Source organism: Natrix helvetica, assembly GCF_964273705.1.
Source record: "Natrix helvetica genome assembly, chromosome: Z".
NCBI classification, from domain to species: Eukaryota; Metazoa; Chordata; class Lepidosauria; order Squamata; family Natricidae; genus Natrix; species Natrix helvetica.
In genome coordinates, this window is record NC_138554.1 from 112069874 (window position 1) to 112094518 (window position 24645).

The 24645-nt window shown below is 38.6% G+C and overlaps 1 protein-coding gene across 1 annotated transcript in view; it reads left to right on the forward strand.

Moving 5' to 3' along the window:
* PIP4K2A (phosphatidylinositol-5-phosphate 4-kinase type 2 alpha) overlaps positions 1-24645 on the forward strand; it is an 86376-nt gene that overhangs the window by 36536 nt on the left and 25195 nt on the right. Inside the window, exon 4 of the mRNA XM_081933425.1 lies at positions 19571-19723. Within this exon, the coding sequence (XP_081789551.1) occupies positions 19571-19723 (153 nt within the window). The remainder of the gene's footprint in view (positions 1-19570; positions 19724-24645) is intronic.

Genomic DNA, 24645 nt, shown 5'->3' on the forward strand with positions numbered 1-24645 from the left:
ATTCCTTCTTTCTTTCTTTCCTTCCTTCCTTCCTTTTAGTTGCAGAGAAGACTCTTTCTTCTTTTGCTCTGCAACTCTTCTTGAATTACCAGTGGGATTGCCCCTTCCTCTAGTTTCATTGTTTGCTAATATCATCTGATAATTACTATTATTTTATCATATTGTGTTTATAATTGTCTTTACAAATAAATTGGGAATTGTGACTGTATAAAAAATATGTGGTCATCGTATCTTTTCGGAAATGTTATCTAAAGATAAATGCAAATAACCCATCTAGTTTTCCATTTCCTTTTGCAGTCCAAGTTTAGCTTAAACTTGTTTCTTAAGTACCTTTGAAGTCTCATTGAGTGTCTGTTTGCACATACTTCAAACTGGATCATTTTAAAAAAAGGTTGCACTCTTGTGTACATTTAATCTATGCAACAAACATTGGTTCCTTACCTATGGATTTTTCTTTCATCCTCAAATCTCATGGAAAAAACTTTCTGGAGGAATAGAACAGTGAGATTTCATTTGATATACACAGTGTCTTTTGTTGTAGACAAAGGAGGTTTCATTTTTAATCTGAGAGAGAAGGTAATTCATGTGAACTGAATTTACAGTTTTGCTTTTATATTAAATCTTTTTTTAAATTAAATATTTATTTGTATTGCTTTTAAAATAATAACAGAAAAAGAAAAGATGGAGTATTTATGCTAGCATACATCATCAAAAAAATGCACAACAAATACTTATAAAAAGTGACAAAAACACAACAGAAAAAAGGAAACAGAAGTATGAAATGTGGTTATAATAGTAAACAATTTTAATTCTAATTATCAAATGCAAATATTATGCAAAATGTATATATTTCTAATACAGTTATGTAATTATCATGGCTTTTTCAACCTTATTTTGTATGAATGAGTCACATAATTCATTGTGCTTATCCATACAAAGTCTATGTCTGTAGGCAATCTGTACGTAGGTGACCAGTATAATGAGATCTTCGATCCATTGAATGAATGGGGGCATGCATTTATCTTTCCAGTGTTGCAGTATTTTTGCCAAGGTAAAGGCATTAGGAATCCATTTACATTGTCCAATTGTTAAATTCCATATACCATGGAATTAGAGAGAATGTTATCCTCTGAAAATTTTATCTTTTGTCACATAATCACATTTGCATACAGGCAATCCTCCACTTATCACCATAATATTACAATGGTTCAATTATGATGGTCCTGAAAAAAGTGACTTAAAAACTGTCTTCAAAATTATGATCATCGCACCACCCGTCTGATCACTTGATTGTGATTTGCGGGCTTGACAATTGACTTTTGTTTACAACCAGTTGCAGTGTCATCCAATTACATAATTGCAATTTGTAACCTCCCACCAGCTTTCAACAAGCAAAGTTAGTTGGGGCAGCCAGATTCGTTTAACAATCATATGATTTACTTAACTATGATAAAAATAGTTGATGACTTCTTTAACAACCACATTGCTCAGCCACCAAAATTCCATTCTCCATTGTAGTCATACGTTTTGGACTATCTATCGTCTACTTTCTCCCAAAATGTAGTACAGTAAGTATAGGACATTGTAAAAGCATATATTTTGAAGAAGCATTTTTTGTGTGTTTGTTTGTTTATATGCTGCCCATCCCTCATTCACGATCTAATTTTAGAGGGGGAGCCGGACCTCGCGGGAATAACGGAGACCTGGTTGGGCCACGAGGGAGGTCTTCCCCTCGTCGAAATGTGCCCACCAGGCTACCGAGCATTTCACCAGCCCCGGGCCCAGGGAAGGGGCGGTGGGGTGGCAGCAATTATTCGGGAGGACTTAGAGCCGAGGGAGTCTACTGTGCCACAGACGTCCGGATGTGAATCCCTTGTTGTGAAATGGGGGCCTGGGAGACAGTTGGGCCTGCTGATAGTATACCTGGCTCCTCGCTATACATCAGCGGCCCTGCCCGAACTCCTCGAGCTGATCGCATCGGTGGCGGTTGAGACCCCCAAACTTTTAGTGATGGGGGATTTTAACCTGCCATCGATGGAGAAGCATCAGAGGGGGTTCGGGAGTTCATGGCTTCCATGACAGCCATGGACCTGACTCAAATGATTCAGGGCCCGACACACGAGGGAGGACACACTCTGGACCTTGTTTTTGTCTCTGGCCAGTGGCTGAGTGATCTGGGAGGAGGGGACTTAACCATCACTCCCCTGTCATGGTCAGATCACTCACTCCTCCGTCTTGACTTCCCTGGTGCTACCTCCCGCTGCGGGGAGGCGGAACCGGAAAGTTCCAGATGGTTCCGCCCCAGGCACCTGATGGAACCTGATAGGTTCCAGACGGAGCTTGGGCCACCTCCTGTAACCTTGACCCGCCCCCGGGTAGAGGACCTGGTAGTTGCGTGGAATAATGCAACTACCGGGGCCTTGAACCGGGTGGCGCCTTTGCGGCCTCTCCGGCGGCAACGATCCACCCTAGCCCCTTGGTTTACCGAGGAGCTAAGGGTGATGAAGTGCCGCAAGAGACGTCTAGAGAGTCGTTGGAGATCCTCTCGCTCCGAATTTGATCGAACACAGGCACAAGCCCATTTAAGGACGTACCTTGTGGCATTGAGAGTGGCCAAACGCCAATATTGTGCCACTCTCATTGCATCCGCGGAGAACCGCCCTGCCGCCCTGTTTCGGGTGTCCTGCTCCCTCTTGTTTCAGAGGCCGCGGGAGGCCCCCCTACAGGGCAGGGCAGAGGAATTTGGTAAATATCTGCAGGATAAAATCGCTCAAATCCGGAGAGATTGGGTTCCTGTCAGTGATCCAATGGAGACGTCCATGGCGAGTCTTGAGGTATCGATCTGGGAGGAGTTTGACTTGGTTGCCATCGAGGATTTGGACAGATTGCGTGGACGACTGCGACCCACCACATGTTTATTGGACCCGTGCCCCTCCTGGTTTGTACTGGCATCCTGGGAGGTTACACGAGACTGGCTCCTGGGCCTAGTGAATGCTTCGCTGAGCGAGGGGTCTCTCCCGGCCGCCTTGAAAGAGGCGGTGGTGAGACCCTTGCTCAAGAAGCCTTCCCTGGACCCTTTGGAGCTGGCCAATTATCGTCCTGTCTCCAACCTTCCCTTTTTGGCGAAGGTTGTAGAGAGTGTGGTGGCCTACCAGTTTCCACGACATCTGGAGGAAAATGATTATCTAGACCCGCGCCAGTCCGGCTTCCGCCCCGGTCACAGCATGGAGACGGCCTTGGTCGCGTTGGTGGATGATCTCTGGAGGGCCAGAGACAGAGGTTGTTCCTCTATCCTGGTCCTATTAGACCTCTCGGCGGCTTTTGATACCATCGACCATGGTATCCTGCTGCGCCGGCTGGAGGGGCTGGGGGTCCGGGGCACCATTTTGCGGTGGTTCGGCTCCTACCTTTCTGACCGGACGCAGCGTGTGCTGGCAGGAGAAGAGAGGTCGACCCTACGCCCCCTTACTTGTGGGGTGCCACAGGGGTCGGTCCTCTCGCCACTCCTCTTCAACACATATATGAAGCCGCTGGGTGAGATAATCCGTGGTTTCGGGGTGGGATACCATCTGTACGCTGATGATACTCAGCTGTACTTTTCCACCCCGAACCACCCCAACGAGGCCATCGAAGTGATGTCCCGGTGTGTGGAAGCCATACGGATCTGGATGGATGACAACCGACTCAAGCTCAACCCCTCCAAGACGGAGTGGCTGTGGGTACCAGCTCCCCGGTTCAGCCAATTAATTCCATCATTGGCCATTGGGGGCATTCAACTTGCCCCCGTGGAGCGGGCGCGCAATTTGGGCGTCCTCCTGGATGCCCGGCTGTCCATGGATGACCATGTGACAGCCGTGGCAAGGGGGGCGTTCCACCAGTTTCGCCTGGTGCGTCAATTGCGCCCCCTACTGGACCGGGACGCCTTACGCACAGTCACTCATGCGCTGGTGACGTCTCGCTTGGACTACTGTAACGCTCTCTACATGGGGCTTCCCTTGAAATGCACCCGGAGGCTACAGTTGGTCCAGAACGCAGCCGCGCGGGTAATTATGGGGAGTACTAGGTACTCCCATGTGACACCGTTCCTGCGCGAGCTGCACTGGCTTCCTGTGGTCTATCGGGTGCGTTTCAAGGTTTTGATAATAATCTTTAAAGCGCTCCATGGCTCAGGACCTAGTTACTTGCGGGATCGTATTCTGCCCCATACATCCCTGCGACCAATCCGCTCGCACAGAGAGGGCCTCCTCCAGGTGCCGTCCACAAGACAGTGTCGGGGGCCGGCGCCTAGGAGTAGAGCCTTCTCTGTGGCGGGCCCAGCCCTGTGGAATGACCTCCCTCCGGATATTAGGAATACCTCTGACCTCCGCTCCTTTCGTATTAAGCTTAAGACCCACCTATTCCAAGCAGCTGGCCTGGCTCAACTTTGATCTAACCATATCGCTCCTGACGGGCTTTTACTGGGTATTTTAATTATATTTAATTATCTAGGGGTTTTTAAATACTGTATTTTAATTGTTTTATTTATCAGCCGACCTCCTCCTTGTGTTTGTCTCGGTATATGTCTCTGTTATATGTTTGTTTTGTCCATATTTATTTCATATGTTTCATTGTACGCCGCCCCGAGTCCTTCGGGAGAGGGTGCGGCTAAGAAATAAATATTTATTATTATTATTATTATTATTATTATTATTATTATTATTATTATTATTATTATTATTATTATTATTATTATTATTATTATTATTATTATTATTATTATTATCTCATTTTTCTGAGTGACTCTGGGCAGCTTATAATAATATAAAAGCATAAATACAAAAACATTAAAATTAACAACAGTTAAAGATTAAAAGCAAGAACACGAACAGGGGTGGACTTTTGTCTGTCACTCAGTGAGTGAGTGGTATCAACAATTATTTATCTGAAATCTCCAACAAAATACTATCTTAGGTAACTCTTTTGTATGCAAACGTAGTGAATTGAATTTATGATGTTTTCTTTATATCTTTACTGCTGTTCAATTTGGCCCAGTATTAGCCTTTCTGATCACCAGCTACTCCTGACCTTTTCAAACAGAGACAACCAGAACTTTTTGCCTTTGAGCTAGGTGGGTTTCCCACTCAGGTTTTCTTTATACCTATTTTTTATGACAACTCTGATTTTAAATACTTGAGAAACTGTGGCTTGGGAATACCAAACCTAATTTAATTGTCAGCTATGCTTTTAGCATAGAACAATTCAGGGCAAACATGAGCAAAATGGCAGATTTCCCAGGTTGCTTAATAATCCATGTCAATGTAATTAAAACAACTGCTTTCCCCAGATGTCTTTGGAATATCAATACATAATTCTTGATAAGTTGTTCCAGACATGATGGGTTCCTACACTGCTGTTCAATGATAGTCTGTGGATGATAATCTGTGTCCGTTGCCTTCAAGTGGAAATTCATTTTGTTGAAGTACTTGAAGCTTTATATGACAAAATGCAAAATAGTGCTGTTAATGATCTTTTTAACACACTTCCTTTTTAATAGTTTAAATTCTGAAAATTTTCACATTTAATTTCTATATAAGGACATCTATTCTAAGTAGGTCATGCCTAGTTTTATTCTGTTCTTTTGTAAATCACAAATACTTAAAGTAGCATTCTTGAGTTTTCTACCCATCTATTTTCTGAAGATGTTGCAAACTGTTAATTATTCAAATCTTTGCATGAACTGAAAAGGCTATATGATTTTGATTTGAGCTGATTAATGTATTTTCAGACTACTGAGGGACCTAATCAATAGCTGTCAGAGCACTATCATAAAAGTAGGACAGTCATTAGCAGAAGACTTTGACCTTTCTCAAGCAAAAGGCTTCCTGGATATAATCAGTATGCTTACAAATAATGTATCATTTGGAAACAAGTTGCTTTGCCCGGCAATCTGCCTTTGTAGTCTCAGTATTTAGAGTCATTCTTCAACCTTTTTTCATAGTATTGACAATTCTACCTTCTGGATTTTTATTACATTTTTTTTAATCTCTCAAAGTCAAGAGTGTAATTCCCTTTTAAGTCCTGAACAACAAATTTGTTCATGGGAGGAGAGGGTTAAAAAGGCCACATTCTCTGCATATTTTGCAAGTCAAGTGTGCTAAACTGCTTCTCGGCATTTATTATATTGTGAAAGCAGACAATTGACTGATTTTTAGCATTTTTAAATCTTCCCAAAAGAAAAAAGAAAAAAAACCCAGGACCATTTACAGTTTTATTACATTATCATTTCCTATCCATGCACCCCTGAATCTGGCTCCCTGCAGTTTTTCAGGATTGCAGTTCCACTTAGTTTCTTCAACTGCCATTTCCTTAGGAGTGATGGGAATTATCAGGAAAGAAGCAAATTGAAAAGGTTTGTATTATACAGGTAGTCCTCAGAACCATTCATTTAGTGACCATTCAAAGTTACAACAGCACTGAAAAAGTGACTTACAACTGGTTTTCACGCTTAAAATTGACTCAGCCTTCCATCAGTTGGTAAAATAAAGACCCAGACTGTTATGGGCAACATGCTGACACTGTAAACCGCTAAGAGAGGGCTGTAAAGCACTATGAAGCAGTATATAAGTCTAAATGCTATTGCTATTCCGACTATTGCAGCATTCCCATAGTCATATGATCAAAATTTGGGCACTTGATAACTGATCCCCGTAGGTATTTATTGCTGTTGCACTGTCCTGGGGTCATGTGATTACTATTTGTAACCTTTCTAACTGGCCTCCAGCAAGTCAATTGGGGCAACCAGATTCGCTTAATGACCACACAACTCACAATAACTGCAATGATTCACTTAACAACTGTGGCAAAAGGTTGTAAAATGGAGAAAAATTCACTTAAAAATTACCTTGCTTAGCAATGAAAATTTTGGTCTCAATTGTGGTCATAAATCAAGGACTGCCGATAGAGGGTTACTTAGTTACTTACCCTACTCTACTCTACCCTGCAGTGCACTACACTACTCTATTATTGCACAATTGTAGTGATTGTAGTGACTTCTTTATTATAGAGAAGTTGTACACAGTTGTACTTTACCCTACCCTAACCTACCCCACTCCACTCCACTCTGTTTTTGCGCAGTTGTAGTGATACATCTCAGAATTCCTTGGTTGGTCAACAGCAGTGCTATCTGGAATCTCCTACAATTGTAGCGGTACTTTAGCTTGGAATCGGAGAAACCTAGATTTTTTAAAAAAATATTCCACATTCTTTCAGGCTTAGTGCCTTCATTTTATCTTTCTAGGGGATTATTCCATTTACAACTCCAGGAGATCCTATTTGCTTTTTTGTTACGCCTCTCAAAGACGATAGATAATCATTTACATGACAAAAATGATGCACATGTCCCTTAAATATCAGATTCATATTTTGGGTTTGGAGATGTGTAGTAAAGTTCTAGTAAGGAAATTGAGTAGTATGGAGCATTGTACAACTAGACATTAGCAGAAACATTTGTGTGTGTGCATGTGTCTGCGCCCCTATACCATGGAAGTTCCATTTCAAATTACCCTCTCCCTACTCAGATATTATTTGGCTTAATAATTTCAGCTTAAAATTTTATTCATTCCTACTTTTATATGTTTGACCTCTTTTTTAAAAAAAACTTTAGTTTTGTTGAAACCCCTTTTAATATCAACTATTAGCATACATGATAGCATATAGATTAAATAGGTTACATAGTTGTATAAAAATATTTTCATTTTTCGAAAAATTAAGCATTATAATTTAACGATATTAATATACCAGTGAGAAGTAGAAAAGATTGGAGATTAGAAGAAGCTAATTAAATTGACCTTTAAATCCTTCCTGCTCTCTTGGAGTTTAATGCTAATCCCTAAACACCTATGGTGCAGATAGATTTCAAAGGAAAAAAGTTGCCATTGCTTTCGTTTATCCAATCTTTTTACTGAGAATGTATTAACATAGCACATATTCTCCATTACGTAGGAGGACATTTATCCTATCTGTCTGAAAAACCAGAATAAGCAGGAATTATGCAAATTAATGAAGAATACATGATGTTATTTTAAAAAAATGATCTTGAATTTTGGTTAACTTACTATATTGCTATTTGGAGTTATTGTCTCACATTCAAATTTGGTAGACTGGAGCCATAAGGATTATTTTTCTCATAATTTTATCTGCTTTTCAGTGTCTTTTATGCTGATACTTGGCCTATTCTCAGTATCTCAGTATTCTTTTTCTCCTAGTCTGCAATGGTTTCTATTTGATTCAAGTGTTTGCTTAGTCCATGTGTAAATCACATGTCTTCCATTGACAATTTATTTGCAGTCTCTGGAATTCCCTTTTGTCAAAAAGAAGTATTGGGGTTTTCCATTTTCTGAGCTGGTATCTTCCCCCTCCTTAAAAATGAAAGTCAATTTACATTATTATTTTTTAAAAAATACTGATTCTTTCTCAATAAATGGAAAGTGTCAGCCTTGCCCACTTTGCATAATTTTGCCATAATTTTGCACTCCAAAGTGTCAAATGCAGTCTTGGTTAAAGGTTACTTAACGTGTCAGTCTGGAAGTCTTTAACTTTCTTCCTCTCTAATTACTAAAATATTTTCCTTTTCTTGTTTGGGCCAATTGCTGCAGCTGTTGCTTCTGTTTTCATTTGTTCTTGTTTTCCCATAGAAGTAATAGGACTTGGAATACATTAGTCTTTGGGTCTTACTAGGCATCTGTCAGCAAATAATGTATTGATTACTATTATTGAATTATTATTTGTAAAGGTATGGGTCATTTTGTTTGATCTTAATAAGGGTATGCACTGTTGTAGATTATCAATTGAAAGTAAATATTGACAGCTAAATTAGCTGTTTGATCTTGATAATTGTAGCAATGGGCTAATTAATAAAAGTATAACTAAATAAAGTACTTGATGAAATAAACTTCAATATGTCTTATCTAAGAATTAAAAGGTAATTCCATAGAAATTGCCCTAAATACTTCAGTATATTTCCCCCTGTTTTTTTTAAAAAGAACTTTAATAAACTGCAATAATTCTGAACTGAAACTGTCCCGAATAAGGCATGAGCACGCTCTTTGTGTTTGTTGCTTCTTTAACAAGCTGCATCTTTTGTCAGTCTCAAGCACTAACCACACAAGCCCAAGGAAATAAGCAGTTGAGTTCAGGAGTGTTGATGCCTTGGAAGTTTAGATAATAATTCTATTGGTTGTTTCCTATAAATAGCTGAAAACAGACTCATATTTGTGCTTATAACATAATAATCAGTGGCAAATATTACTTTTTGCCCTTGTTGCATTATCCCAGTACCTGGGATACTGGTTGATCCACCCTTCTTCCATGTTATCGTAAGTGGCAGCAAAGTGCTGACAGTTCTTGATAATATTTCACCAGTAATAATGTTTAAATTCAGCCAAATTTTGATTCATTTAGGGAGAATCTGGAGGAAACAGTAACGGAACCGTGCCATATTAAGTGGAGTATTTTTCAGGAAATGAGGAAATGGATAAGATGCTTTGTAGTATGTAGATCACTGCTTATGAATTAATCCCCTGCCTAAACTGAATTCTTCCACAGAAGTTAGGTTTGTAGATGGATTATAGAGAGATTGTCAGCTTTTTGTTAGAAGAAGGTATGCTGTAGTACGAGCTGCCTTGAAAGAGGAGGTCATACACTCCCTTCCTGAAAAGGCCTCTCTTAGAATCTAGATAGCATCCAGACTTCTCTTTGATAGAAGATGGTAGAAAGTAATTGTAAGCTGCAAAGGATTGTATAAGAAGCAAGTTATTTGGACACTTTTAAGTCAGGGTTCAGATGCGGGCATGGGATGAAATCTGTATTGGTCATTAGTGGATGAATTGTGGAGGCACATAGGTGTGGAGAATGTGCTACTGCTGGTCTTCTTAGGATCTCTCAACGGTTTTCATTGTCTAAGGATTATAAGAATTTGAATAGACAGGATAGATTGAAAACGGATCTCATAAGAGTCAGTTGTTATTTTCCCAGAAACTATTTGTCTCTTTTCTTCACCCATGTGGTAATTGGAGCTCACTCCTCCTAAAGGACACAACTTGGGGATATTCCTAGACTCAATGCTGCTGATCAGGTAGGTAAAAGAAGTAACCAGAACAGCTATTTCTCCACTTTGGTTGGTATGTTAGTTGCTCGCCTTTTTGAAAAAGGGAGTTCTAGCAATTGTGCTTGACACTTTTTATTATTTCCTAGTTGGATTAAGTCCTATATATTCAGTCAACACAGAGCCTGAAACACTGGGGTCATATACTGTAAGCATAACAATAGCTTTACTTTACTAATACAAAGACTGCAGCATTTTAGATCAACTACAATTCAATTATATTTTACATTTTTACATCTGAACAATTGGACTTTCAGGTTTACCACACTATGTACTATAGTAAATCTAACAAGAAATACCCATATCCATTTGTAATGGGATTTCTGCTTGGTTTGATTGAAACTTTAAAGTCAGTTAATATTTTATCAACTTCTACAAATAATCTTGATGATTGTCTATGTGCACTAAGAGTAATCTTTTTATTCACCTGTGTAAATATATTGTGACATCTGCAACCAAAGTTTGCTTAAAAGACACACCATATTTTAGAGTATAAGACGCACCCGAGTATAAGACACACCAAGTGTGTTTGAAGAGGCAAATTTAAAAGAAAGGTAGGTAGGTAGGTAGGTAGGTAGGTAGGTAGGTAGGTAGGTAGGTAGGTAGATAGAGAGGGAGGGAGAGAAAGAGAGAGAAATATAGTAGGTAGGTAGGGAGAGAGTAGTTAGGTAGGTAGGTAGATAAAGGAGAGGGGGGGAGGGGGGAGAGAGAAATACAGTAGGGAGGGAGGGAGACGGTGTAGGTAGGTAGAGGGATATAGAGAGAGAAATAAAAAGAGAGAGAGAAATACAGTAGATAGGTAGGGAGAGAGAGAGAGTAGGTAGGTAGAGGGAGAAAGGGGGGATAGATAGGTAGATAGCGGGGGAGAGAGAAAAAGATAAATATAGTAGATAGGGAGAGAGAGTAGGTAGGTAGGTAGGTAGGTAGAGGGATAGAGAGAGAAAGAGAGAAATACAGTAGGTAGGTAGGAAGAGGGAGAGAGGGTATAGGTAGGTAGGTAGAGGGATATAGAGAGAGAAATAGAGAGGGAGAGAGAGAGAAATACAGTAGATAGGGAGGGAGGGAGGGAGTAGATAGGTAGGTAGAGGGATAGAGAGAAAGAGAAATACAGTAGGTAGGTAGGGAGAGAGAGAGAGTAGGTAGGTAAGTAGATGTTTCCAGATGTATTTATCCATGTGCTGGAGAAGGAAATCACTGACAATCTGCAGCACCTAAGACTGACTTTCTTCTGGCACAGCACTTGATCAAGTAATTCTCATCAATCACTCTAACTAAAGAGCTTTCCGAAAGAAAAAAAAAAGTTTTTGCACTCTGCAAACCTCCCAAAAACGTTTTTTTTAAAGAGGCATGAATAGCCGGGGGGGGCTTGCAGGGTGCTCCTAGGGGGGTAAAAGGCCAAAAACGTGCAAAAAGCAGCCCGTTTTTCACAAAAACGGGTCCATTTTTTTGTCAAAAAAATTGCATGCATAGCCTTGTGTAGGCTTATAGAGTGCTGCTGGGGGCTGGGGGGGCATTTTGTGCTCATTTCTGCCCTCCCCAGCCCCCAAGAGCTCTCTGAAAGTCTCCATAAGGGTATGCACAGCCATTTTTGTGAAGGGGGCAGGGCTTCGGGAGGCAAAAAATGCTGTATTCGATGTATAAGACGCACCCAGATTTTCAGCCCCTTTTTTGAGGAAAAAAGGTGTGTCTTATACTCCAAAAAATACGGTATATTGGATAGTTAAATGATCAGAGGCAGGCTTTGTGTGTTTAAAATTCTGGAAACCTTCAGAATTTTATTCCATGCCTATAAGTAGATTGGCTCCTAGATTACAGCAGCACTAAAATAGTACTTCTTGTTTCTTCTGTTTTGTCTCTTAAGCTTATGTGTTGTTTTACAGTGGTCCAATTACTTAATCAGGAAAAGGCTTACGGATTTCATCAATTCCCTTACCCCATGCCATTACATACTGGTAACTTCCTTTAACATAGAAGATAACTTCTTTAAACTAAATTTGTTCACATCAGTAATAACTTTCCCTTTTCTATGGTCAAGATAACTTTGTTTTAGTACATTAAAAATGTGCAGAAAAAATATGTATAATTTTTTAAAAACTTCCTTTAATTTAGGCTAAGATGGTCCCTTATGATGTATCCTTGGCCTCAGAAATGATGCCTGGGATTGCTGGTTCTTTAGCTCTACTTTATCATAAAAAAAAGATTGGTACTAAATGTGAAGAAAAAGATATCATTTCACTGAAATATGAAACAGTGATCGACATGTTTTCTACCTCTTACTCTGAGACATGAAAGAACCAATACTAGAATCATTATGTGAACTGACATTTCCCCGTCCTTACTTCTTTGTGTGTTAGATTTCTCGTCTAGTTATACACGATTAGTTCAAGAGGACAGGCCAGAACTTCTTCTTCCAGGTTTTTCCACAACAATCCTATGAGTTTAGGTTCCAGATTCACCCAAGGAGTCTATGTTTGAAGCTTCACCCTGGATCTCCTCAGGCTTAACCCACCAGTTTAACCATCATAACAAATTAATATGGTCCAAATTTCAACTTCTGAGTTGCTTTGCTTTTGCCATTATATTGATGTTGAAGGAATTCTGTTATGTTTGTATATTATACTCCAAAAAGTTTAATTCCAGGGCAGAAATAAAGAACTATATAATCTCACAGAGAGGGAAGAAATGTAATGGGACTCTATAAATGCGATAAAGTACCCTGGAGCCAAAGTTATTAAAAGACAAGCAAGATCTGCTTGGAGCAAAGGACCCAAGTTTATTTCCAAGTCCAACATCATTATCAGTAATTTAAACTTCTTTCCTAATGGTTTTTTTAGTCGGAATAAGCTTTTTATCATTAAGATTAGTAAACAGTTTCTTTGGGACATTTTTGTTTAATTTCAGGATACAGCCAAACCAATGTGCAATTGTGTGATGGCTTCCTAACTTGAGAAATTTTGCAAACAATAATTCTTGAACTCTTTCTATTCAAGAGTTAGGACCCCAGATTTTATGGTAGTAACAGATTTGTACTTTGGTAAACTTCTTGAAAAGGGGGAAAAATACATTCCTTCTTGTTAATCCTTTTTCCTAGCAAATATATTGTAGGTAATAGTGGGAGGCATTTGCAGCTTTTCGTACAGAACTTACAGAAATGTTAATTGTAATTAGTCTCATCCCATTTTACATACCCCAAGACTTACCAAACCTACTGCCAAATTCTGGTTTGTCCTGTTCTAGTGAAAATTCCACATGCCTTTGGCTACATTAGACAGCTCCATAGCAGCTGGTTTGGGATGTCTCAGAAGAGTAGCAGATCGTTAGTTAATTTTTAAATTGTATTTTTATACTAAGGGAATATTGCCTGTGGGGATTTCCGAAGTGCCAAAATGATTTATCAGTCTTGGGTACCATGACAGAATGTCTCAAGTCTATTCATGCATTTCCTTTTAATTGCATCTTTTATCTAACACACCTAAAATCTCAGCCCTCTTGAACTATATTCCAGTCATGTAACCAGCGGCACTCATATACCAAATATTGGAGGATTTTACCAGAAGAATAAAGTTTTTTATTTATCTGGAAAAACTAAGATTTTAACTAGCAATGAACATCTATGTGTCTATTCTGGATTTTCAGATTGACAAGAAAACACTTGAGAAATCAGGGAAAGTGGGTTGCCTTTAGATTTTTACCACAATAGGACATTTAAATCAAATATATCATTCGGATATCTAAGCTTTAAGATACATAATATATTTAATAAGTCTTAGAAGTTACTAAAGATGGGTATCAAATTCCTTGTGTGTCCAGTCACACTTGGCCAATAAAGAATTCTATTCTATCTTATCCTATTCTATCCTATTTATATCTACCTATCTATCTACTTTGCACACATTTTATCTTTAAGTTTGAAATTGCTTAACGCAGAATGTTTTTCCCATTTAATGGAATGTTCCCTCACAAGGTGAAGGGAACCTCTGAATGACTCCTTTTGACAGCTGGTGTAGCAAATGTTTATTGATAGATGGACTTTAAATCATGTGTGTCTATTTATGTGTTAACTAAAATAGTATTTCTCCAATGTGGAGAGTGTCACATGGGTCTGACAGCAAGTTCAAGTAACTCAGCCAATAATATGCAGGTGGAAGAAAACAGATCTGAAAGACCATAATTGAACAGTAATTCTATACTGAATAAAATGGAGCATATGTAAAAAGATATCAGCAATCCAGACAATAAATTTTTGAATAGATTAATTGGAGACAAAGAATTTACTGCTTTAAAGATAGATTACAAAAGTTAAGATACTAGCAAAAATAATAAACTTATGATTAAAAACTGGTCGGAATTCTCAAGATAAAATACTGCTTAATTCAATTATTTGGCAGGATAATCAACTCAAATATTAAATATTATTGTTTTACTCAAAGTGATTTCTCTGTGCCACAGATACCATTTAATTAGAGCAGGGGTCCCCAACACCCAGGCTGCGGCTGTTTGAAACTGGACCACGGGAGAAATGGGCAAGCCACTGTGCGCGCAAAGCTCCACTTGCACAAGTGGTGGGCAATACAGGCATGTGTATGAAGCTTCACTTGTGCAAGCGGAGGGCGCTTGGGCTTGCGTGTGAAGATCCACTCATCAAATGGAGGGAGCTTGTGCTCATGCACAAAGCTCCACTTGTACAAGTGGAGGGAGCTTGCACTCATGTGCGAAGCTCCATTTATGCAAATGGAGCTACACGGGTGAGCATCCTCCACATAAGTAGAGCTCTGTGCGTGAGTAGAAGTGCCCTACACTCAAATACCCTCTGCTCATAATGCAAGGACAGGTATTTGCCGCTCACACAGCGCAAGTGGAGGGTGTGTGTGTGCGCCACACACCAAAATAGAGCTGTGTGCGCCCAGGCCAGGCCCAGATGCTGAGCTGGAAAGGTTGGGACCGTTGCGTTAAGTCAATGGTTAATGTTGATATAATCACACTTTGATGAGCATGATTTAATGATATATACTCTTGCTGATGTTGTTAAGCACTTCTGCCATTTTGGGGCAGAAATATGGACCGTTAGACAAAAAAGTGGTTTTCTGTTTTGTTTTGTTTTTGAAAAACGTAGAAAATGGAAATGTTATCACGAATGCAATTTTGGATGCAGCTGGATTTTCCTAATCTGCAAAAAATCTTGCTTCCTGAAAACCAATCCTCATCTCAGTTCTGTTTTCCATACTAAATGAGGGAAGGGGTAAAAGAAACCTGCTTCCCTGTATAATAGCCAGAGGAAACAAGAAAGCAGCTGCTTCCTTCTATATAGTACATGGAAGAACTGCTGCTTCAAGGAGAAAAAATCTTCCCAAAACTTCTTTCTGAGATATTCTGGTCCTCTGAGCCAGATCACGGAATTGGATAAGCAATCAATCTCTGCTTTAAAAGAGTGGTGCCACCAATCTGATCAACTTTAATTCTAGTATAGATCAAGAAAAGCTGTAGTAAGCTTTGGGAAGCTATTTTACATAAAAATGTTGTAGATACATGAAATATAGAATAATAACATTTTAAAAGTCCAGATCAGTTTATATAAAAATGGGAGTACAATGTGTTGTTTTTTTTGAAAATTTTTTTTATTGGTTTTTACAAATATTTTGGGGAAAGGGGTACATAAGTGTGGAGAAAAATTTTGACAGCTACATCATACGGAAGGTGGTGCTCCCCCGGGATCTTACATCTCTCTCTCATTTTTGTATATATCAAAATATCATTATTACATACATATTAGCAGTTAAAGTTTACCTCGAATTCTTTAACATCTTCAATCATTTACTTTATATCACTTCTAACCATTTCATTATATCAACAATTGCAATGTAATTTTAATTCACTTCTGTGACCTGAGCCTCGTTGCTGCCTCCTCTCCCCTGTCTGCTGGCAGAGCCATGGCCCCTCCCCCTTTCATATCTTGCGTACTGTCTCTTGTTCCGTCTAGGAGAGTCTTGTGTTTTTCCATGAAGGCTTCCCCTCCACCACTGTATTAATTCTCACTCTACCACCCTCCCAGAAAATCAACAACTCTTCTGGTATTAGCCATCTAAACCAAATATTTTTTCATACAATTTTTTAGCTAAAGAGGAACATTTCTTCCTCTTATCTCTTACTTTCTTTGGTATCTGTTTTAAAATGGTTATTTCTTTATCCTTATATCTTAAAGTTTCCCCCCTTTGAACCATTAGAATCTCATCTCTTGTAGTCTTTCTAAAAAATTTAACATGAACTTCCCTTGGAACATTGTGTGTTCTAGCATATGCTGAATTAATTCTATATATCAGGTCAATATCCCACCCTAGCTGTTGTTTATCTCTTTTAATATAGTCTGCTAACATTGTTATCATAGTCTCACTCAAATCTTCACCCTCCATTTCAGGTATATTTTGAAATCTAAGAAAGAAAGACATCCTTTCAAATTCCATTTTTTCCATATAGATCTCAATTCCAACATTTTCTTTTTGTAGTGCCTTCACCTCTTCTCTCATCCCCACAGCACTCTCCTCCAGAACGTCTATCCTTTGTCTATTTTGTGAAGTTTGTTGTTGGTTTTCTCTGAGTTGTTCATTTAAGTCCGCCAACTGCTTTTTAATTTCGTCCTGTCCCTTTATAATCGTCTGGAACATTTGTTGAAACATTTCTTGAGACAGCTGTTCCCCCTCAGAGGCTTTAGGTTGTAAAAAAGAAGATAATTGTGTTTGTTGGGGAACAGGGCTTGAGACAGAAGATGTTGGGGCCGAAGCCAGTTTGGGGGGGGGGGGCTTCTTAGCAGGCATTATGAAACTCAGTGAAAATTATAAGTCTAGACAAAAAGAATGGCGTCTGAAGAAATGCACCGTCAGGCGAGATCCACAGGCAGGCAAAGTCCAATGTGGGATATTAGTCTTTCAATACAGCTCCACGCCAGTTGAACTCAATTTTTTCCAGTCCAAGGAAGATTATACAAAGAGATGCCTCTAGGATTCACTGGGGTATAATAATTCCAGCCCAGAAGATTTTTGAAAAGAGACAGTTCATTTATAAAGGTGGTAGAAAAGGGGAGAGAAACGCCATTTTGGCTCAGCCCTCCCAGAGGATTAAAGAACAATAGTTCAAAAAGTTTCCATGCATAGTTTATAAAGTCAGCTCACATTCTTTCTTTCGCAATTGTTCTAAAAAGTCATTGTCCCATTGCTTGAAAGAAGTGAATATCAAAAGAGTTTTTTTCTAGTTCTCTCTCTCTCCTCTGAGAGTGAGATCGTGTGAAGCTGCTTTTCCGAGAGGGGGTGGAAACCCCTCTCCAATCTTAACACTTTTCCAAGATCAAAGAGTCTTAGGAGAGCTGCTAATCCTTATTTACTTAGTTGTTCAGAAAAAAGAAAGAGACCCCGGGGGAACTCCCCTCTCACCGCATTTCAGCTGTTGCCTTCACATGTAACGTTTCTTCCGATCTTCTCAGGACGAAGGCGCGCGCGCGCACCCCATATGCCTCCCGGCACCTAGGGCAATGCTGGCAGCCCCCCCCTCTGGCCGCCGCTGCTCCAGGGGGCTCCAGCAAGCAGCCCCTTCGGCAGGACGCCCCTACAAGGCACCCCGTGCCCCCCCTGGATCAGGGGGAGCCCACTAAGACGGCGAACAGCGGACGACATGTCCGTCGTCCTCAGAAACCGGAAGTAGAATCTACAATGTGTTTTTTTTAAAGCTGCATTAAATCCAAAAATTAAAACACAAAAACATCAGGACTTAGAGCCCAGAGATTGTATAGGACAAAAGCAAGTTGTGTCATGTTTATTTACAAGACAACCTTTGGGCCATACATAAATCCATGAGCATTTTTAGAAAATAAAATTAGTGAATGGTCAGGATTCAAAATTGTTTGAAAGTGTGACCATATCCCTAGAATAAAAGATAGAATTACTTTGGAATAGAAGACAACCCTTTATAAGTTTTAGAGGTTGAAGAACAAGCTGATTGGAATTTTGTGAGAATTTTTGTGACATGTTCTTAAAATCCCAAATATGCTTTCCACCTTAAAAAGATTACTTACATTTCTATTCTGCTACAAAGTTTCTACTGAATGGTTCTTCTATTTAAGATTCTGCTAATGTGGAGAATATATTATACATGTGTTTCTAAATAATTTTTTATTTTTCATTTTCTATGAAATTTTTCAATTCATTTTCTATGATATATTTCTGTAACTTTATTCAGCTATGCCATTTTGAATATTTACCCAAATATAAGATAACATAATCTTTAATGAAGATATTAGCTTTAATGAAATGACCTGCATTTTATATTCTGCTCAGAAACCTGAACTGACATTCTTGGAACCATGTTGTAATGCAAGAAAGCTTTTTGTGCACCCTTATTCTTTCCAAATGGCATTGTATCTTGGAGATTGATGATGGATGGATGGATATATTAATGCAGTTTGCTCTAATTTCATAGTAATTTTCAGAATACACTAAGATGAGAACTGAGATAAGCACTGTTTCAGGGGCACTTTAATCAAGCAATTTAAGTTCCTAGAACTATATTATATTTATATGGAAACCTTTGTCTTAAAAAATCCTATGCATTTGCTCTATCAACTGCTTTTTCTGTTTAAAGAAGAATAAATGTTAAATTTCATCTTGTATGAAGTATATTTCAGTATATATGATGAGGGATAGGCTTCTGATTATTGTTAGCAGTTTATAGGATGGATGGCAGGCTAGCATGTTTCATGTGTATTTCTCTTTTTTTCTCACATAGGTATTAATTATTTGTATTAAATTGTATATGTGGTGTGAAATTAAATAACAATTCAGAAAATAAAGTTTGATTTTAGTTCCAATTACAAATACAAACTGCTTCACTTCTAACTGTTAAGCATGAAGATCAAGACAAAGCACTGTCAATTTAAATTAAATTTGTACTAAAATGAATGGTATATTTTGAGCACATTATGCTCACCAATATATTCACTCTTGAATCATTTGTTTCGGTGTGTAATCCTTTATTACATGGTCAAAGTAGATTGGCTCCAAGATATTCCACTTCAAAATGTCAAAATGAACCTACAGAATTATCTAAATATGAGACAGATATTGGAAACTTTTGGAAACCTTCCTTCCCTCTCTAAGCACTTTTCTACTGAAAAAATTCTTTCTCAGCTGCAGTATACCCTCAAGTTACAGTTAATCAAATGTTTTATTTCTGTTTTTGTACTGTTTAATTATCCTGTTTTATTTAAAAATCTTCTTTAGAAATCTGTTTACAAAGTCACAATTTAATTGATTTTTGATTGATCTTTTTGCAACTTCTTTCTGATATAATCCAAGTAATGTTTGAGTATAGCAAGTCCAGTTAGACATTTTATCGATTAATTACATTAATGTCTAATTCTAATCCCATCTTTAATTAATATGACAGAATTCTCTGACAAGAAGTTGTCCACTTGCTAATGATTCTTCAGCTCGGAGTGGTGCCCGATTCCACAGCTCTTATGACAAAAGATATGTCATCAAAACTATAACAAGTGAAGATGTAGCAGAAATGCACAATATATTGAAGAAATACCACCAGGTAATTCATTATTTGCTTTGAGAATGAGATAGTTGTAATTACATTTCATTGATTAAATTTTTGTATAATGCCTTAAGAAATGGGCATTACAACTTAGATTTATTGCCAATTTATTTTTCTTGAATTTGTCATTTATTGTATATTGTAACACCCATGGGTGTTTTTTAAAAAAAAAAACCTTTAAGAAATCTATAAATTTTGTTAAATTTTAAATCTTATTCTGTATTAAAATGAATCTATGCTGAATATTTACTTATGTCGGCTTCTTGCATAGTAGTTGAAAAGATATAATGAGTGTTTCTTAGCAAGCATTTGTCAAAATTACCGCATACAATTGAAATCTATACATTCTTCTGTTATTAGAACAATGATGAAAGGTTTGGAAAGAAGAAAAAATATCTTGACAATTATCTGATCAGACCCAAGAATAAAATGTTCAATAGTAGTAACTGTGAAAGGAATCTTGGAGTCCTAGTGGACAACTATTTAAATATGAGCCAGCAGTGTGCAGCAGCTGCCAAAAAAGCCAACACAGTTCTAGGCTACATAAACAGAGGGATAGAATCAAGATCACGTGAAGTGTTAATACCACTTTATAATGCCTTGGTAAGGCCACACTTGGAATACTGCATTCAGTTTTGGTCGCCACAATGCAGAAAAGATGTGGCGACTCTAGAAAGAGTGCAGAGAAGAGCAACGAAGATGATTAGGGGACTGGAGACTAAAACATATGAAGAACGGTTGCAGGAACTGGGTATGTCTAGTTTAATGAAAAGGAGGACTAAGGGAGACATGATAGCAGTGTTCCAATATCTCAGGGGTTGCCACAAAGAAGAGAGTAGAACAAGAAGCAATGGGTGGAAACTAATCAAGGAGAGAAGCAACTTAGAACTGAGGAGAAATTTCCTGTCAGTTAGAATAATTAATCAGTGGAACAGCTTGCCTCCAGAAGTTGTGAATGCCCCCAAACTGGAAATCTTTAAGAAGATATTGGATAGCCATTTGTCTGAAATGGTATAGGGTTTCCTGCCTAGGCAGGGGGTTGGACTAGAAGACCTCCAAGATCTCTTCCAACTCTGCTATTGTATTATATTGTATTGTATAAAATCTTCACATATTGACTTTGGGCAGGCTGGGTGAGGATGTGAGGTGGATTCCAAACCTTGCAAATGGGATTAGGTTTAGGAGAAGATACAGTGAACATCAGGTGATACTGTATTTCAGGGCTGTCAAACTCAAGGCCTGCAGACCACGACCAGCCCTCAGGGTGTTTAGATCTGGCCTACAGGGCTGCCATGGAAACAGCAAAAGACTGGCCCACAGTGCCTCTGCTAGTGAAAATGCTTTTTTTAAGGCTACGGCAAATTCAAATGGTTTTAAGTGACCAATTGTAGGTCAGCGGCTATCTATACACATATCAAAAAGAAATAATGCAGAAGAGCTACATTAGCCATGATTGTGAAGGATTATATGCTTCTAATTAAGGATGAAAAATGAAATTAAAAAACATTTCCTCTTTGTATCATGTTCAGGTTTGGATTTTCCTAAAACACCCAATTTTGCACATCATAAGTCTGATGCCATCTCAGATAACAAGGCATGGCCACCACTGTCTAGATCAGCAGTCCCAACCTTTTCAGCTTGGCAGCCCAGCGTGGTGCAGGGAGTGTGTGAGTGGCAGGAGTACACATACACACATAGCTACATTTGTGCGAGTGGCGTGCATGCACCTTCCAAATGCTCAGGTGGAGATTTACACATGAGCAGAGGATATTTGCGCTCATGCTCAAAGCTCCACTTGCGCGAACAGGGCACTTGAACAGAGGATGCTTGTGCTTCCGTGTGAAGTTCCATTTGCGGAAATGCCTTCTGCTCATGCAATTGGAGCTTCACGCCTGCACACTTGCCCATTTCTCCTGCAGCCTGGTTTTGAATAGGCCTCACTCTGTAGTGGGCCCAGAGGTTGGGGACCCCTGGTCTAGATCAGGGGTGTCAAATTCAAGGCCCGGGGGCCAGATCCAGGCCACCCGTCGGGTGCTTAGATCTGGCCCGCTGGGCTACCCTGGAAACAGCAAAGGACTGGCTCGCGGTGCCTCTGCCAGTGAAAAAGGAACTGGGGGGGGCGTGTGTGCCCCTCCGAAGCTCTGTTTTCATTGGCAGAGGACTGCAGGAGGATCCCCCCCCAGCTCCACCCAAGTAGCCACAGGAGCCCCTGACATGAGTGATGTCGGGCTAGCCACACCTGTCCTGGCCATGCCCATCTGGCCCCCTGATGAAATCGAGTTTGACACCCCTGGTCCAGATAATGAAATTGCATATTTATTTTAATTTATCCTATGACAGAAGCAAAATGATTCAGATTTCTACAACTTCTGAATAGTAGCATCTTTAAACATCTTCATAGTTGATAGGCTAAAAGTTTTGTGAAAAAGTTTTCTCAAAACTAATTAGAAAATGGTCTAATCAAACTGTATCAGTGATTAATATGAATGTGGAAGAACTGTTCCAGGCCCTTGCTGTAGAATTCTCTTTTAAAACTGACAGAATGTGAACCAGTTCTATTTTTTTAAGTGTTATTCTCACATGAAGCATTATAGGTCAGGATTTTATACGGTGGGAATAAAAATTCAGATATGCATTTCAGTTTTATATAATTTTTATTTTTATTCATTCTGTATGAAGTTGCAAAATTCTAGAATATACTTAAAATTTCAAATCCAAATGAAAAATTCATTTCTTTTGACAAAACTATATGCTAGACACACTATGCCCAATTAAATAAAATTGGAATTTATTGAAGTGATCAAAATCCCAGAGAACAAAGTAAACAAAGTCAGTGGAGACAATTATTGTTGTAAAGTAAAGATTTGATCAGCAGTGACAGTGGCTGGCAAGATGATATGTTATTGTACTGTATCGATCGTGATGCAAATAATATAAAAACAATGATGTTATAAATTAAAAGCTAATGCAGATAAAGCCTGGCCTTTTCATTACAAACAAGTTCCGAGTGGCTTTTTGTACAATTTTGTACAAAGTGGCTTTTTGTACAAAGTGGCTTTTTGTACAATTTCAGATGATAGTGATGGATTTCACTACTATGAAACGATCTTGGGATATTGACGACTTTTTGTGAAGGCAGCCTTTTTTGTCCAGCAGCAATAGCACTGTAGTGGTGTGACCACACCTAATAATATTTACTCAGCTAATAATACTAGAATGTTTTATGTTTTTTATTCTATCTACAGTGAACGTAGCAGGGCACTTTGGCTAAAATAATCAATTTGGCAAAATTTACTCATTTTCAATAGCCACATCATGTTTACTTTTCTTACAATACAATACAATACAATAGTAGAGTTGGAAGGGACCTTGGAGGTCTTCTAGTCCAACCCCCTGCCTAGGCAGGAAACCCTATACCATTCCAGACAAATGGCTATCCAACATCTTCTTAAAGACTTCCAGTGTTGGGGCATTCACAACTTCTGGAGGCAAGCTGTTCCACTGATTAATTGTTCTAACTGTCAGGAAGTTTCTCCTCAGTTCTAAGTTGCTTCTCTCCTTGGTTAGTTTCCACCCTTTGCTTCTTGTTCTGTCCTCAGGTGCCTTGGAGAATAGCTTGACTCCCTCTTCTTTGTGGCAACCCCTGAGATATTGGAACACTGCTATCATGTCTCCCCTAGTCCTTCTTTCTTTCTCTTCCACTAGTGTAAAACAGATTTTGACCTATCTCTTGATAGTACTGTAACACGTGCTGTTTTTCTAAATAGTGGAATATATTACATGTTTTCTAAGTAAAATAATTGCAACGAAATCAAAACTAACCAAAAAATGACAAATTGAGAGCTCTGTATCAATATAGAAAAAATAAAGAACGTAAGCTTCCCTAATAAGCTAATAAGGATTTTCCCCACAAAAACCACACACATTACAAATAAGAAATGGCTGCCAAATTGTATTACAATTGATATATTTGATAAGATGAACTAAAATAAGTAGTGTTTTAACCTATGCTTGCAATGTATCTTTAGTTTAATTAGCCCCAATTTCAGTTGATTCTCAGTTCATGTTTTAAATCTCATTTATGTTTCCTGTTCAAAGTATTGGTGAAAGAGTACATGAATTTCACATTTGAGAATTAATATTTCAGTAATTTCAAAGTGTAGCCTTGGTTAGAAAAAAAGGATGAATATTGAGAACATGAAATATATTCTAATCTGAAAAATGTCTGATTTAAAAATTGTTATATTTGTTAACTATAAAGTTCAGTTGTAGAGTCTTATTGCTGCATAAGAATACAAAATGGAAGCTTCATTTGGTTATAATAGAAAGGATCATACTCTAATTAATCACTGCTACTAAATTCATTACAAGAAGGAAGAATTGGTGTTTAGTGGCCTTGTCTGCTAGTCTTAGTCTCATGAGATAATCTGGAGAGAAAATTAATCTACCTAATTAAAATGTGCATATGTACTTTATTACTGATAGATAGATTATAATGCATTTACAAACCACGGAAAACGTCATCAGGTCAAATTTATTTACCGTCATTATCATGCTTATGAAATTAATCAAAAGCCACAATTTATAAGCAGCAGTGTAGTTTTATGTGAGCCCTAAAATATGTTGGAATCACAGGCTAAAGGAGAGAAGGCAATAAAAAGTCATTCCAGCATGGAATTACTCTGGGAAGAAATGAAAGAAGTCAGACTTGATGTCTTTACCTGCCATTTCCATAGGCAGTGTAGTCAGTCTGGTGAGGTTTTTGTAAATAGGTGATCAACATTAAAGCAACTGCTTTGGTCAATGCAAGTAATGGTTCTGGTTCCTTACACCTGACAAACTTTACTTAATTTATTACATCAAAAAATTTATTATGTTTGAGTACTTTAATTTTTTCTATACCTCCTGAAGCTTGTTCC